At 52.6% G+C, this 14,767-nt stretch overlaps 1 protein-coding gene across 1 annotated transcript in view; it reads left to right on the top strand.

Annotated features, from left to right (window-relative positions):
* IQSEC3 (IQ motif and Sec7 domain ArfGEF 3) overlaps positions 1-14,767 on the top strand; it is a 103,845-nt gene that overhangs the window by 63,456 nt on the left and 25,622 nt on the right. Inside the window, exons 4-5 of the mRNA XM_049624870.1 lie at positions 2,298-3,427; positions 5,439-5,600. Coding sequence (XP_049480827.1) covers positions 2,298-3,427; positions 5,439-5,600 — 1,292 coding nt within the window. The remainder of the gene's footprint in view (positions 1-2,297; positions 3,428-5,438; positions 5,601-14,767) is intronic.

Genomic DNA, 14,767 nt, shown 5'->3' with positions numbered 1-14,767 from the left:
AAGAGTGTGACAGAAATTGACGGAAGGAGAAAGTTAAGTGGTCAGTTTCCCTCACTCTCTATAACTTCCCCCTTGGAGTGCTCTCCTGCCTAGTCAAGGCCAATCTCCATTCCAGACCTCAGGGAGCCTGGCAGGGTTCTGCAGGGAGACTGAGCTGAGCTCTCTCCCCTCTGACATGATTTCTGCAAAAGCAGTGATGAAATGCCTCTGAGATGTCAGAAATTTCTATGTTTCTCTGGAGATCCTGGGTACGTGATAAAACCCCATAGGCAGAATCCTGATGGTCCCCCAGATTCCTGATGCCCCTCTCCGAGATTCTTGCCCCCTGATGTGCACATCCTGTATTGTTCCCTTCCCTTGAGTGGAGATGGGACTAGGGGGTATAATAGGATATCACTCTTTCATTAGGTTACCATGCAGTTGACCTTGACCAAATCCAAAGGAAATCATTCTGGGTGGCCTGACCTAATCAGGTGAACCCTTTAAAAGGAGGTGAAGCCTCAGAGCCACTCCTCTGGTTGGCCCTGAATGGCCAAACTACTGTGTGGCCAGGAACAGCAGGCATCTGTAAGTGAGGACCTCAGTCTTAGAATCTCAGGAAACTGAACTCTGCCAACAGCAATGAGCTTGAAAGAGGACCCTGAACCTTGTGTGAGACTGCAGTCCCAGCTGACATTTGATTTTTTCCAGGTGAGATCTCAAGCACAGAACCCAGTTGAGCCATGCCCAGACTACTAATGTACAGAACTATGAAAAAATAAGTGGGTATTGTTTTAAGCTGCTGAGCTTGTGATAATTTGTTATGCAGCTATAGCTAACTAATACACTTGGTGTGAGTTTTAAGAGTACCTTGAAAGCCCTTTAATATGAGGATCATGAAGACATTCTGCTTAAGGCCTTGTACCTCGTGACATGCAAACACTTCTGAGGGGAGCCATACAGGAGGCCTTATTGGCCACTCAAACCTCAATAAGCTGAAGTTTCCCAACTATCTTCCAAGAGGACAGCTGGATTTGGGAAGAGAGACAGCATAATGCCACTAGGTTTGGGGTTGGGAAGGGCCCTGAATGGCAAGACGGAAGAGCTGAAGGCAAGATTGAGGTCATCTCCTTTTACCTGGGATTGTCCCTGGGGTTTGGGGTTGTATCTATGAGATTTTCTGGTCTAGAAGGGTGCCTCTGCTGGTCCAGCGGTGGGGGGCACCCACAGGGAAGGAGCCCAGGAAATTGTTGGCATTGTGAGAGGCAGTCACTCCAGCTGCCGTCCCTGGTGAGCCTCCTTCAACAGGAGGCAGGTTGAAGCATGGTACTGAGGGACAAAATTAGCCTTTCTATCTGTCCCATTCCATGACCCTGGGAAACATGGTGAAATATTATTGGTTGCTCATATCTCATCTAGTTAGCATCTACTATGTGCCAGCCCTAGGGCTGGGTGCTAGGAACACAGCGTTAATCAAACCCCAGTCCCAACCGTTATGATGATCCCAGGGTCGGGGATTTCCACAATGCACTGATGTGAATGCTGAGGAAGAAAGCAGGTGAACAAGGTGTAGCAGCGAGTTGGGGTTTTTTTTAGCATTTCTTTTTAATTTTTAATTTTGTATTATTTTATTATTTTAAATGTACACACAAGTAGAAAGAATACTGTAGTAAACTCCCAGATAACTACCATTAACATTGTTTCATCTAACAGTTCCATTTTTTTTTTTTTTGGTGAAGTATTTTAATACAAATTCAAGATAACATGTGTGTCACCCATAAGTGTTTCCATACACATCTCTGATATGAGCATTTAAAAATGACTACCACAGGGGCTCCTGGGTGGCTCAGTCAGTTAAGCCTTTGACTTTGGCTCAGGTCATGATCTCACAGCTCACGAGTTTGAGCCCCGCCTCAGGCTCTGTGCTGACAGCTCAGAGCCTAAAGGCAGCTTCGGCTTGTCTCCCTCTCTCTCTGCTTTCCCCATGCGTTCTCTCTCTCTCTCTCTCTCTCTCTCTCTCTCTCTTTCTCTCTCCCTCAAAAATAAATAAACATTTTAAAAAGTAAATTAAAAAAAAATAAGTAACCACCACAAGCAGAAGTAACACACCTGTCCCCTGCCCCCAGGACATGGCCAATCCCTGGAAGCCAGTCCCACATCCTACCTCTCTAGGAATCTTGGCAAGTATCCATGACACGCTGGGAGTTCTCAGACTTGGCCCCTCCGTACCCGCCAGCTGTGCACTGCCGGGCCCCGCCAAAGCTTAGTCGGTGACTCCCAGTCCTAACTGCGCTCTTCCTCTCTGGTTCTTTTCGCAGATTGAAATGCTAGAACACAAGTACGGGGGCCACCTTGTGTCCCGGCGCGCCGCTTGCACCATCCAAACCGCCTTCCGCCAGTACCAGCTCAGCAAGAACTTTGAGAAGATCCGCAACTCCCTCCTGGAGAGCCGCCTGCCGCGGCGGATCTCCCTGCGCAAGGTGCGGGCGCCCACGGCCGAGAGCCTGGCGGCCGAGAAGGCGCTCATGGAGGGCTACGGCCTCATGGGGCTGCCGCTGGTGCGCTCGCCCTCCCTGCCGCCCACCTTCGCGGGCACGCTCACCGAGCTGGAGGACTCCTTCACCGAGCAGGTGCAGTCCCTGGCCAAGTCCATCGACGACGCCCTGAGCACCTGGAGCCTCAAGACCATGTGCTCCCTGCAAGAGAGCGGCGCTTACCAACTCCACCAGGCCCTGCACGCGGGCGCGGGGCCACCGGGCCTGGAGGCCGAGATGCGGGAGCTCAATAGCGCCCGCCCGGCGCCCGGGGAAGAGGCCGCCGAGGTCGCCGGCCTGCCCCAGGGCCACAGCAGCACCCTCATGATGGCTTTCCGGGATGTCACCGTGCAGATCGCCAACCAGAACATCTCTGTCTCCTCCGCCACGGCTCTGTCGGTGGCCAACTGCTTGGGCGCGCAGACCGCCCAGGCCCCGGCAGAGCCCGCGGCGGCGGGCAAAGCGGAGCAGGGCGAAGCCCCGGGGCAGGAGCCCCCCGAGGCCCCCACCGTGGGTCAGGAGGGTGCTCCCGCCGAGAACACGGGCGCAGAGGCCGGAGCCAGCGCCGCCTTGGGCGCGCACCCACCTGGGGCTGCCCAGGCCGTGGTGGAGGGGGCCGCGGTAGCGGTCTCGGAGGCAGAGGCAGAGGAGGAGGAGGCCGGGGAGGCGGGGAAGGAGACGGAGGCCGAGGCCGGCGACAACTCGGAGCAGCTGAGTAGCAGCAGCACGTCCACCAAGTCGGCCAAGTCGGGCTCGGAAGCATCGGCCTCAGCCTCCAAGGAGGCCCTGCAGGCCATGATCCTGAGCCTGCCGCGCTACCACTGCGAGAACCCCGCCAGCTGCAAGTCGCCCACGCTCTCCACAGACACGCTGCGCAAACGGCTCTATCGCATCGGCCTCAACCTCTTCAACATGTGAGTGAGCACCGGCCCTGGAGCTCAAGGGACTCCCAGGCCGCAAAGGAGAGGCGGGGGCGGGGGCGGGAGGGGGAGGACCTGTAAAGGTGAGCAGGGAGCCAGGTAATTGTCCTCATCCTCCCAGTTCCCTCCCCTCACGTGGCGTTTGTGTGCCGTGCCTGCTCCTTGAGACACTGTGTAGGAATACACGTTCTATTTTCCATTGTCACAAATGTATTTTAAGGATTAGGGACAAAACGACACATCAAGCCCCGTGCTTTCACCACTATTACTGCTTACGATGAAGCTAGGACTTGAAAAGCGAGAGAATTAAAAAAAAAATACAGTATTCAGTGAATAATAGTACCGGTCGTATGAGGATTGAGCAGAAATCATTCAGGTAGGACCGGAGTTAGGGAAACAGCATTATCTTCTGGGGATGATGTCAAGGAGACAGGAGAGGATGGGCGAGGAGGCAGTGACCAAAGGCCAGTGGGGTGGGAGAGGAGAGACCTAGAATAAGGAATACAGATTAAAGGCAGGAGAGGGACATGGATAAAAGAGGGAGACAAGGAAGCTGGGGTGAAGCAAACAGAGGGGGGACAGAAAGAGAACAGGAGAACGGAAGCAGAAAAATGGCATCCCCAGCCAGACACCCAGTCAAAACTGTCCTAGCAACTAGAATGTATACAGCTGGTGGCAAGCACATGTTGCTCCCATGGAAGCGTCAAGTATAGGTTCACTCATCTCCACCCTCCATTCACCCCTTCCTTCAGAGCCCTGAGCCAGGAAATAGAACACCCCTTCCAGCCACATGGACGTGCATCTATTCACTCAGCTGTTATCTATTGAGTGCCATGACATGGCGACCACAAAGACAGGTAGGACGCATCCCCCAGTCTCAAGAAGCTTGTATTCTAGAGGGAATAGCGCCCGTTCATGGCTCACCTTGCATAAGACATCTTGCTAACTTCTGAACAATATCTACAGGTAGCATTACTGTGCCATCTTATAGAAAAGAAACAGGCTCACACAGGTCAGGCGAGTTGCACACGGTGACAGTGACGTAGCCGGTGAGCTTCAGGCCGGTCTGGCTGCTGGTCCATCGTTCTTTCCTCCAAGTCAGGCTGCCCCCTGGTGAACCCAGCCCCCACCCTCACACCTCCACAGCACGACTTCTGCGTGCACGCTCACACGCACACAGATAACTGCGACCCCTCAAGATAGTGCTTCTCAAACTATCTGTGGTGAAGGACCAGTTTGGGTTTTTACCTGACATATTGTGGGCTGATACTTCTGTAAAATGCAATAAAAATGAACTGCTAGAAAAACAATCACATGCTTGGTTATCCTGAAAATGTCAAAGTGCTATAAAAGGTTCTAAATGCTTACCCTCTCTCTCTGTACTTGTCTTCTCCTGAACCAATAAGACACAGTTCAGGGAACAGCATGGATGTGCAGACCACACTGTGAGTACATTTGCCTGAAGACATGGCACCCACACCCACATGTAGAGACTGGAGCCTGAGAAAGTAAATGGTGGAGAGCAGGAGTCTATGGACACTATGGACAGTGTGGTAGGAGAGCTCACCTCAGTCCCTCAGTCTCACCCTCCTTCCAGATTCCAGGCTGGGAACTGAGTATAGACAACAGAATACAGACAGGGAGGAAGGGCTTTGGTGGCAGGACTCAGGGCCCTCAGGGAACACAGAAGAACACCTCTCCACCTGTTCTGGAATTCACTCATTTTGGCCAAACCTCCTCCAACCCCTTCCCTCCCCATGCTACCTTCACTCCTGGGTGTGTGTGTGTGGTGGGGGGGGGGGCGGTGTGCAGGAAGGTGAGGCTCTGGAGAGAGGTGCTTTGGATCCAGAGCCCCTCTGCAGTGGAAGGAATCCTAGCATTTCATAGGAATTCTTCCCAGAAACCTCCAGGCACCTTTATGGGCTCCATGGGCTGGAAGAAAGTAGTCATGGATGGCCTTGGCTCACTCTCTACTCCTTCTTCCCACCTCTACCCGCACCCCTAGAAACCCGGACAAAGGCATCCAGTTCCTGATCTCCCGAGGCTTCATCCCTGACACCCCCATTGGAGTGGCCCACTTCCTGCTCCAGCGCAAGGGCCTCAGCCGGCAGATGATCGGGGAGTTCCTGGGCAACAGCAAGAAGCAGTTCAACCGCGATGTGCTGGAGTGAGTGCCCCTCTCCCTGGCCCATCCACCTAGGGTCCCCTAGGATGCAGGGGAGTGAGCAGGACCCCTGGAGTCTTGGCCCAATCTTGACCAGCCTCTGTTTCCCCCTCCAAAGTCCTGTTAGATATTTACTGAGCGCCCTCTGGCAGGGTACCATTGAAGGAACCAGGGGTACAGGAATGGTCAAAGGAGACAAAAAGGCCTCCCTCCCTGCTACCCTCAGGGGGCAAGAGAATGAGTCTGGAAAAGAAGGGGACTATGTCTGCACTGGGGCCATCTCTGCCTGGTGAAAGGCCTCAGCCCACCCTCTAGCGGGCATCTGCCCCGCCTCCAAGCCCCCAGAGGCTGGTCTGCTCCCCACATGGACTCAGTGTCATATTGGTGGAGGCAAACAGGAGGCAGAAAAAAGAAGTTAGACTGAGGGTTTTTAGAGCAAGAAATAGAGTGATTCTGTAAAGATATATTTACCACCAAGATCAATAGATGGGGGCAGGATGAGGGGACTGCTGCGTTCAGCTTTGTTCATGTGGAGGCTTGAGCACATGAGAGTCTCTTCACACTCGCCACCCCGGGAGCCACAGGGCATGGGGTGGCATCCCTGGGGCCTTGGACCCACCTCTCCCTGGCAAAGAGAGGGTGAGGCCCCATGAAGCCTGATCCAGTCTCCTTAAGCTCACTTCCTTCTTGAAGGTCACCATGATGTAAGAAGCCCCCCTCCCTCGCCCCACTTCCCCCCTCTCTCTTGGGTAGTCAGCAGAAGTGTTTCCTCAGAAGTATTCCTGAGAGACCTCTTTCCTTTGTACTTGCTCTCAAAACAACAAGGGCCTGCTACATGGGGGCAGGGGGCTCCTGCTCAAGGGTTTGGGAGCATGGGCTGACTGGCAGGGTTGTCCATGTCCCTGGAGTGGGAGCTCAGAGACATGGCTTCTGTTTATGAAGGAGTTTTGGTGCTGTGTCTTTCTACAAGTCCCTGCTCTCTGGGCCTGCATTTCCACGCCTGTAGAGTGGAGGGTTTGGATTATGAGGGGTAGACCAGTTGTCCTCTGGAATCCCTATCACATTTCTAAATTCACTGGTAGTTGTTTCACTGAGTACAGTCCAAAGAGCAGGGGCTTGGACCCAGCTGAGGGACCTTGAAATCCCCGGATGCCCCTTAGTTGACTGAACCCAGGTCCTGCCTCTGACTCTCTGCAGCTTTGGACATTCAGACCCCGCCCCCCTCCATTAGGTCTTAAGATGCTCTGAGTGCCTGCAAAGAAAAGTAAACTGATAGGTGTGCAGGGTTTCCTTCTCCCCCTCCTTTCCTCTCCCTCTCCCTTGGGCTCCCCTTCCTCCCCACCACTACCTCTGCTATGCAGGGGGCCCTGAGGGGATGCCCTGAGGAAATGATAGAAAGAGGAGAAAGATCAGGTTTTCTTTGTCTCCTTCCTCACCGTGTTTTCTCCCATCTGGCTCATCTCTCTGGCCTTTTCATTGGCTATTTGTCCCTGTTCTACTCCTCTGTTCCCTAGGAGGGGGCATGGGGGGGGGGGCTATGCCTCATTGTTTAGTTCTTCCCAGCTGCCCCACCCCTGGGTGACCCTGCTTTGTCTCTCTGCTCTGGGGGCACAGGCCCTGACTGACTGCTGTCTCTTCTGCCTTCCCCAGTCCCTGTGTGTCTGGCCCTGAAATTCTGACCTGCTAGGCCCACAGTGACCTGCAGTGCTAGGAACACATGCTTTTCCTCCAGCCCCAGTGGTGCCTCCACAGCACAGTGCAAACTGATTACCATCCTCCCCGGGAGACTGAGTGTGCCGGCTGGAGACAGATTAGCACTGCAGCCCAAGCTGGGGACCCGGCTAGCAGCTGAGGTGGGGATCTGGCTCTGGATGAGAGGGCAGTGTGTGGTGGCAGGAGAAAGCCGGGCCTGAGAGGGCTTGCTCTGAACCCTGGCTCTGATCCTCGCATGCTGGGAGGCCTCCCCTGGGCCTCAGTTTCCTCACCTGTAAAGTGGGAGGGTCGGGCTGTGTGCTCCCAGAGGTCCCTTCGACTCCTGTGAATCTGTGGTCTTTCCCACTCCTCAGGGCCTTTGTAGCACACTGGGATCATGCAGAATTGTTTGCCCTAAACATCCAGGTCATGCTTTGTCATGCTACCGGCTCATCCCAGAGCAGCCCGCAAGCTCCAGAGCAGTGCTGGGGGACCAGAGTTCTCCATTCGTTCCACAGACATTGAGTGCCTACTCCGTGTTGGGAATGGGGCTGAGCTGGGCACCCGTGGGAATGTGGGATGGGGGCAGTGAGGAATAGGCTTGGCTGTGGGCTGGGGGGAACTTACAGACCCAGGTGTCAAGGGGAGAGAGAAGAGGAGTATGGAAAGGAGACAAAGGGCCAAGGAACCTCCAGCAGGCATTGTGGTTTCAGGAGAGTGGAGTGCAGACCAGAGCCCTAGTCTGCCCCAGTGGGTGCCTCAGCCCCTCGTGTTTTGTTCTGCAGCCATGCAGGCCCCTGGTGCTGAGACCCTGGCACGCTCAGCCGCTACACGTAAGAGCTCCACAGAAAGGAGCCTCTTCACCCAAGTGCGCGTTGCTGACCGGCTGGCTTGTCTCCTGTGGGGCGCCCACAGGAGATGGAGAGCCAGGAAAGGGCAGGCACTCGCCGGGGAGCCAGACGTTGGGGTTCAGAGGGTTTCCCTGCCACCCAAGCCAGCTATCCTGCACCCTCTCAGGGTCTGCTACCTCTTCCTTCCTCCCACCAGAGAAAACACACAGTAACAAAGTCACCAGTGCCATTTCGCTCAGGCTGAAAAGGCTTCATTGGGATTCCACACAGCTTCCCTGCCCCTGCCTGGTGACATTCAGCATGTCGCGTCCGTTCTGTACAAAGCTGCTTGCTGAATAAAAGGACATAAATCACCCAACCCCTTGGAGACTGAAACAGCCCCAGCCCCAGCACTCTCCAAGATGCAGCCAGGCAAGAAGAGGAGAGGGTGGAGGCTTCTAGTAGGGGATGGGGTGGGACCCCCACCACGACCAACTGCTTGTGGGCCTGTGGAGGAAGGGAAGAGAGAAGGGGCTGAGCAGAATCCACCTCAGGTGCTGACTTATGTCTGAGCACCTACATCTGATGTGGTGACATTGCCTCCAGAATCTGACCCTTGGTGCCCTTGGAAGCTGATCTCTTCACTGCTTAGTACCCTGTTTCCATGGAAGATACACTCCAAGAAGGAATGTATTTAACCAGGATTTATCAGATAATAATAGAAGGCATTCTGAGCTCAAAGGGCCACATCCATTCCACTGGTTACCTAGGAAAGTTTTGGGGTTTTTTAATCTTATTTTTTTAAGTTTATTTATTTATTCTGAGAGAGAGAGAGAGAGAGTGAGTGGGAGGGGCAGAAGGAAAAAAGGAGAGACAGAGAATCCCAAGCAGTCTCTGCACTGTCAGCACAGAGCCTGATGTGGGACTCGATCTCATGAATGTTGAGATCATGACTTGAGTGGAAATTAAGAGTTGGATGCTTAACCGACTGAGCCATCCAGGCGCCCCAGCTTTGGTTTGTTTTTAAAGGAGAAACCGGCCTGTTTCCTCACTTGTCAAATGGGAAAAATATTACCTATGTCATATGAGTTAAAATTTTTAAATGCATGTAAAGTGCTTAAGTCAGTGACTGATGCTTAGGAAGTTGTTTATAAATATTAGCTATTTCTGTTATTATTTCTCCCACTTGAAAACACAAGGCATTGAACACCTCCCCACCCTGGCCAGGGAAACCTCAGACCACCCCATGTCTGGTTTGGGATCAGGTCTATTCCCCGGACAACGAGAACATGCTGAAGCTTGCTGGGGAAGGGAGAGTTCCTTTGGGGACCATCCTGCACTCTGGGGAAGCCCCCTCTGATGCGGAGGAGAGAGGGGCAGTGTTGGCTTAGCAGAGGGAGCCAGACATCAGCTGGGGTTAGGATCCGTTGGTGCTGGAAGCTTTTCTCTCTGTTTTCACATGGCTGGGAAATTTGACTCTGCTCTATTTCCCTTCTGAAATGTTCGCTTCAGCAGGTTTGAAGGCCAGTGGACGGGGGAATGTTCCACGCTGGCTGTGAGTGGTCTCTTTTCTGGGCTGGGTGATCTTTTCCAATGTGAATCACATACACATGAAGGGCAGCAGTGTCTGTCCTTTCCATAGCAGTGTGCGAAGGGCAGCTCTTGGGTTGGGTTGCCAGAAGAGTTTCCTGGGTGTTCTTTCTCTCACTGTGTCTACTCCCATCTTTTGTTCAATATTAGAGTTTGACATTTTAGTCAGACTGCATTATTTCATTTCCTTGGAAATGTGTTGGCCAGAGTGTAACAGATTTGTTCTTCTTAGGGGACATTCAGAAATGAAGACAGATTGTCTGTCAAACTCAACAGGCTGGAAGGCTCTAGCCTTTCATGGCTAGGAAGAAATTACTTGAGAATATCCTGCCCATTGTGTCACGTGTAACCTCAGAATGGTTACTTTATTTCTGAAGAATTCCACTGAAGGAGAGAGGAGGCTGGGGCCCATGCAGACCCCTGTGGGTCTGGAGGAGGGTGGAAGAGGCCCCGGGTAGGCAGGGATAGACTTTGGGGTTATTTCCACTGCTTTGAAAGTTTGACACTGCGGCCGCCCAGGGGGATGGAAGGCGGGAGTCTCTTCTGAAAGTGAAGTCTTTAAGTTTATGATCTTGACCCCTCACCTCTCCAGTGCCCTTCCCCCTTGCCCCCCCACCCCCATCATACACACACACACACACACACACACACACTGACAGATGAGAGATTTTCCTTAACAATAAAGAGTCATGAACATTTCAGACCCACTTACTCCTATAGTGGAGATTTTTGGACCCCAAGCATGGGGTGAACAAGTCCAGAGTGGAGACTCCCTTTGGCTTGGTCACGTTAGCATCTAACTTGGGCTTTCATACAAAGACCTACCACCCAGCCCCTTCCTGATAGCTCGGGTCCTAGCTCTGGAGGGCTCTTGACATCCCTATGCGATTCTCAGGTGTAGAATCAACCCACCACTCGTTGAAGTGGGATTTCCAGGGAGCAGGATTCTAGGAAAGGGGCTTCCTGAGATTACATTCTCCTGGGGTTTTTAGGAGGGCCAGCTGCGACTGAGCAGGCTGTGAGACATAACACTGACAGCTCACATCTATCAAGCATTCGCTGTGTGCCAGCAGGCACTGCGCCAAGACCCATACATGCAAAATCTCATTCCGTCTTCACAGCAGCTCTGTGAGGTGAGTGCCGTTGATCTGTGCCAAACGTGGGAGCAGAGGAACAGAGATGTTAGGTAGCTTGCCCACAATCACAGAGCTAACCAATGGCTGAGATCAATGATGGCAGGCACAATGGTTCTATAACCCAAGCCGCCCTCCCCTGTGCCTTATCTCAAGGGACGTGTGGTCCAAATGCCTTGTAGTTTTTGTCAGACCCCAGTAGTGAAATGTAGTGCTGGAAGACCCCTTGCACGGCCTGCTGGTCCAGCCGTCTCATCTCACCCGGGCAGAAACTGAGGCCGGGAGAGAAGAAATGACTAATCCCCTGGCCAGTGGCAGATTGAATGAAATCAGGTACTATCCCGTCCCTTGACTCACCTTTGCTCACTCTGCTCATCTGAAAAGAAAGCGGGACTGAGAAACTGATTCATACAATCTCAAGAGGTCTGAGCTAGAACCAGTTTCCCCTCTCCCTGATAGATGGACATTTTAAGGAGTCAGATGAATGTCTAGAGATGGAATTTCAGGCAGATGGAACTGTTCATGAGGGAAAGGTCTTAATACCTATGCTAGAATGGACTTCAACCTCACTTACTTGATATGTCAACTCAGACTTGGTCTCCAGGTGCCTAATGAAAACTGTCATTTCCTAAGCTCTGTTACAGACCAGGCACTTTATATAATAAAATCTCTCTTTCAAAACTCATAACCACCTGCCCACTAGATGTTATAGTTGTCTGCTCCATTCTGTAGATGGAAAAAGGGAGGCATGGAGAGGCTAAGGGACCTGAACTGAAAAAGGCTAAATGATGGGAGCCAGATTCAACCCCAAGGGTGTCTGACACCAACAGCTGACTTCTCATTCCACCCACTGTTAATGGCACAGAGCAGTGGTTCTCCAAGTGTGGTCCCCGGAACGCCAGCAGCAGCATCACCACCTGAAAAGCTGTTAGCAATGTCAGTTCTCAGACTCCGGCCCAGACCCGCTCAGTCAGAACTCTGGGGGCAGCAACTGTGGGTTAACAAGCCTGCCAGGGGGCTCTGATGCCCACTCAAGTTCGAGAACCCCCAGCAGACAGGGATGCTGCCCCAGGCCGAGCAAAGGGAGAATCACCTCAGACATCCACATTGACTTCTAATTCACTTGGGTAGTTTAAACTTCGTTCTTTTGGTTCCTGAGTCCTCAAGGTGTGACTGGCAGCCATCCCGTCTGGGGCCCTCCCCGACGAGATTTTTCTTTGTTCCCATGTCACCGTCAGGGACGCTGGCAGGTCCTCTTGCGTCAGCTCCCTTCTGCTCTATTTTCTGAGCCACGTTGCACTTTTCCAAAAAGCCTTGACCTTTGTTGGGCATGTTATGAGTTGTGCCTAACAAAAATAACTCTCTGGTGGATGGGGATATTTTTAATTGAATTGTATGAGCCAAGAACTGCAGAAATAAAACCAAGGTTCCTATATCCCATGGCAGTAGGTGGTTTCATTTTCCATCCTAATCCTGAAACCCGGGCTTAGTCTCCTCCCCGAGGGCCAGTGCCCCCACCCGGACCCTCCCGCCCCACTGCCGTCTGCAGCACATGCACCTCTGCCGAGCCTCAGCCTGCGTGCGCCTCACCTTCCAGATCTTTGCTGTCTCTTCTGGCCAATTAAAAATCCCTGCTGCTATCATTACCTATTTTCAGCTCCCAGTCAGTTCCTTTGTCTGCCAGACGCTGTCTTGCTATCGTTTAAAAAAATTGAGATGACGAAATTCATTTTGATCACAGTCGTGTATGACGCTTCATTTCCCTGCAACACACTGACTCCACGCATTGATCAGTATTAACAAACAATTTTATGCCGGATCGTACCTGTGTATGCAGACGCAGGGAACATCTGTGCTTCTGCTTGCCCAGCCCCTGTGAGGTACTTGCCACAGGACAGAGAGAGAGGGAGGCCTGGACAGAAGCTTTGCTCCCCTGATTCACTCATTTGCGGATCCGCAGCGGCACCTCCCTGGGCAGGTGCAGCCGTGCTCGGTTGGAAGCGGTTTAATGGGCACCAGTTAGCCCTGGCTCTCATCACTCACTCACCTGCACGTGAGGCTGAAGGAAGTGGGAAGCACATGTACTCCACCCTGCTTCACCGCCCACGGTCTGGAATCTGCAGGGCCATTTCCTGGGCAGCTCCGTCCAGTCTCAGGGTGAGCTCCAGATGACCTTGGCAAAGCAGGCCTGGCAATCCTGGACCGCCGGGCAGAGCTCCCAGAAGCTCAGGCCCCTGGGCTCCCTCCCCAGCCGAGCACATGCTCAAGGTCCCATTCATTCACCCAGCTGGTCTCTCACTCACGCATTCATTCATCCCGGGAACAGTTATTGAATTCGTATGTGCGCCAGACATGCAGAGGGGGAAAGAACTGCCTGTGCCGGAAAGAGCACAGAGCCGAGTGGGAAGACAGGCAGGTAAATGTTATGACACAGGAGACACCTGCACTGGTGGACAGACGCCTGTCTGGGATAGCATGGAGGTCGAGGGGGACTCCTAGAGAGACGGATCGCTCAACAGGGACCTCCAGGTAGGGGTTGGGCAGCAAGAAGAAAGAACACTGTGTGCAAAAGCATGTAGGCTTGAGAGCCAGACTGCAGGAGGGGAGGCGGTACGTGAAAGGGGCAGAAGCTGAGTGGCTAACAGGGCCTTGCTTGCTCGGCTGAGAAACTTGGGCTTCATGCTAGGGATGTGGAAAGCCCTTGAAAAATATAAACAAAGGAGTGAGTGGCAGGACCAAAAGGGTGTCCTGGAAGGATTGTTCTGGAACATGACTTGGAGGCAGGGAGGCCAGTTAGGGAGGCTACTGCAGTCACAGTCGTGGGGAGAAATTTGAGGAAGGAGGAGACCCTTAGCCTGGGCAGTGGCCCAGGAGGGAGGAGTCCTCGGAGCCTGGAGACATGGTGAGGCAGGTGACAGGCTGGAGGAGAGCAGAGGCAGCCAGATCGCAGGAAACAGCCTCCTGAGCTGTTAAGGATTTGGAACAGTCTTTGCATGTGAATATATTTGTGCTCTCAGGCTCTCTTGGGTAATTTGTGAAATTATACCAAATAAACATGCATGTATTATTCAGTTTGGGAGGGGAGATGCTGGGTTTGGGGACATTTCATCTGAAGAATTCCTCAAATCAGACAGTGTCAAGTATTTACTGAGAACATGTTAAAATATTAAATAGCAGCTGAAAGGTGAAATGCGGGCAGCCTGACTTCCCTGCAAGAGATGCCAGCACAACCTGTGGTCTTGTGAGTGTTGCCCCCGTGACTGCCATTCAGACCAGAGCGCCCAGGGGAATTCAGCAACCAAGGCACTCAGAAGTGTGTTGGTCAACTTCCAATCAAATGCAGAGTCTATGGTTTACATGTGCCCTCTGGACTCAGCAACGTTGTCTTTTATAAACAATACAGATCAACCAAAAAGAATTAACTAGTCGTGACTAATAATAAAATTAAAAGGGTGGGGGCACCTGGGTGGCTCAGTCGGTTAAGCGGCCAACTTTGGCTCAGGTCATGATCTTGCGGTCCGTAAGTTCAAGCCCCGTGTCGGGCTCTGTGCTGCCAGCTCGGAGCCTGGAGCCTGTCTCAGATTCTGTGTCTCCCTCTCTCTGACCCTCCCCCATTCATGCTCTATCTCTCTCTGTCTCAAAAAAAAATAAACGTTAAACAAAATTTAAAAAAAAATTAAAAGGGTGAATGCATCACAAGAGAGAAACACTTAAGAGCTGTCGAAGGGGACATTCAGAGCCAGCGAATTGGGTAAGGTTGTTAAGAGCAGGAAGGGAGGAGTGCCTGGGTGGCTCAGATGGTTACCGGTTTGGCTCAGGTCATGATGTCACAGTTCATGAGTTTGAGCCCTGCATCATGCTCTCTGCTGTGTGGAGTCTGCTTGGGATTCTAACCTCTCTCCCTCTCCCTCTCTCTCTCTCTCTC

This window comes from Panthera uncia, chromosome B4 (genome assembly GCF_023721935.1).
Source record: "Panthera uncia isolate 11264 chromosome B4, Puncia_PCG_1.0, whole genome shotgun sequence".
Classification (NCBI taxonomy): Eukaryota; Metazoa; Chordata; class Mammalia; order Carnivora; family Felidae; genus Panthera; species Panthera uncia.
Note: the sequence above shows the minus strand (reverse complement) of the source record. Positions and strands in the feature narration are given on the sequence as shown.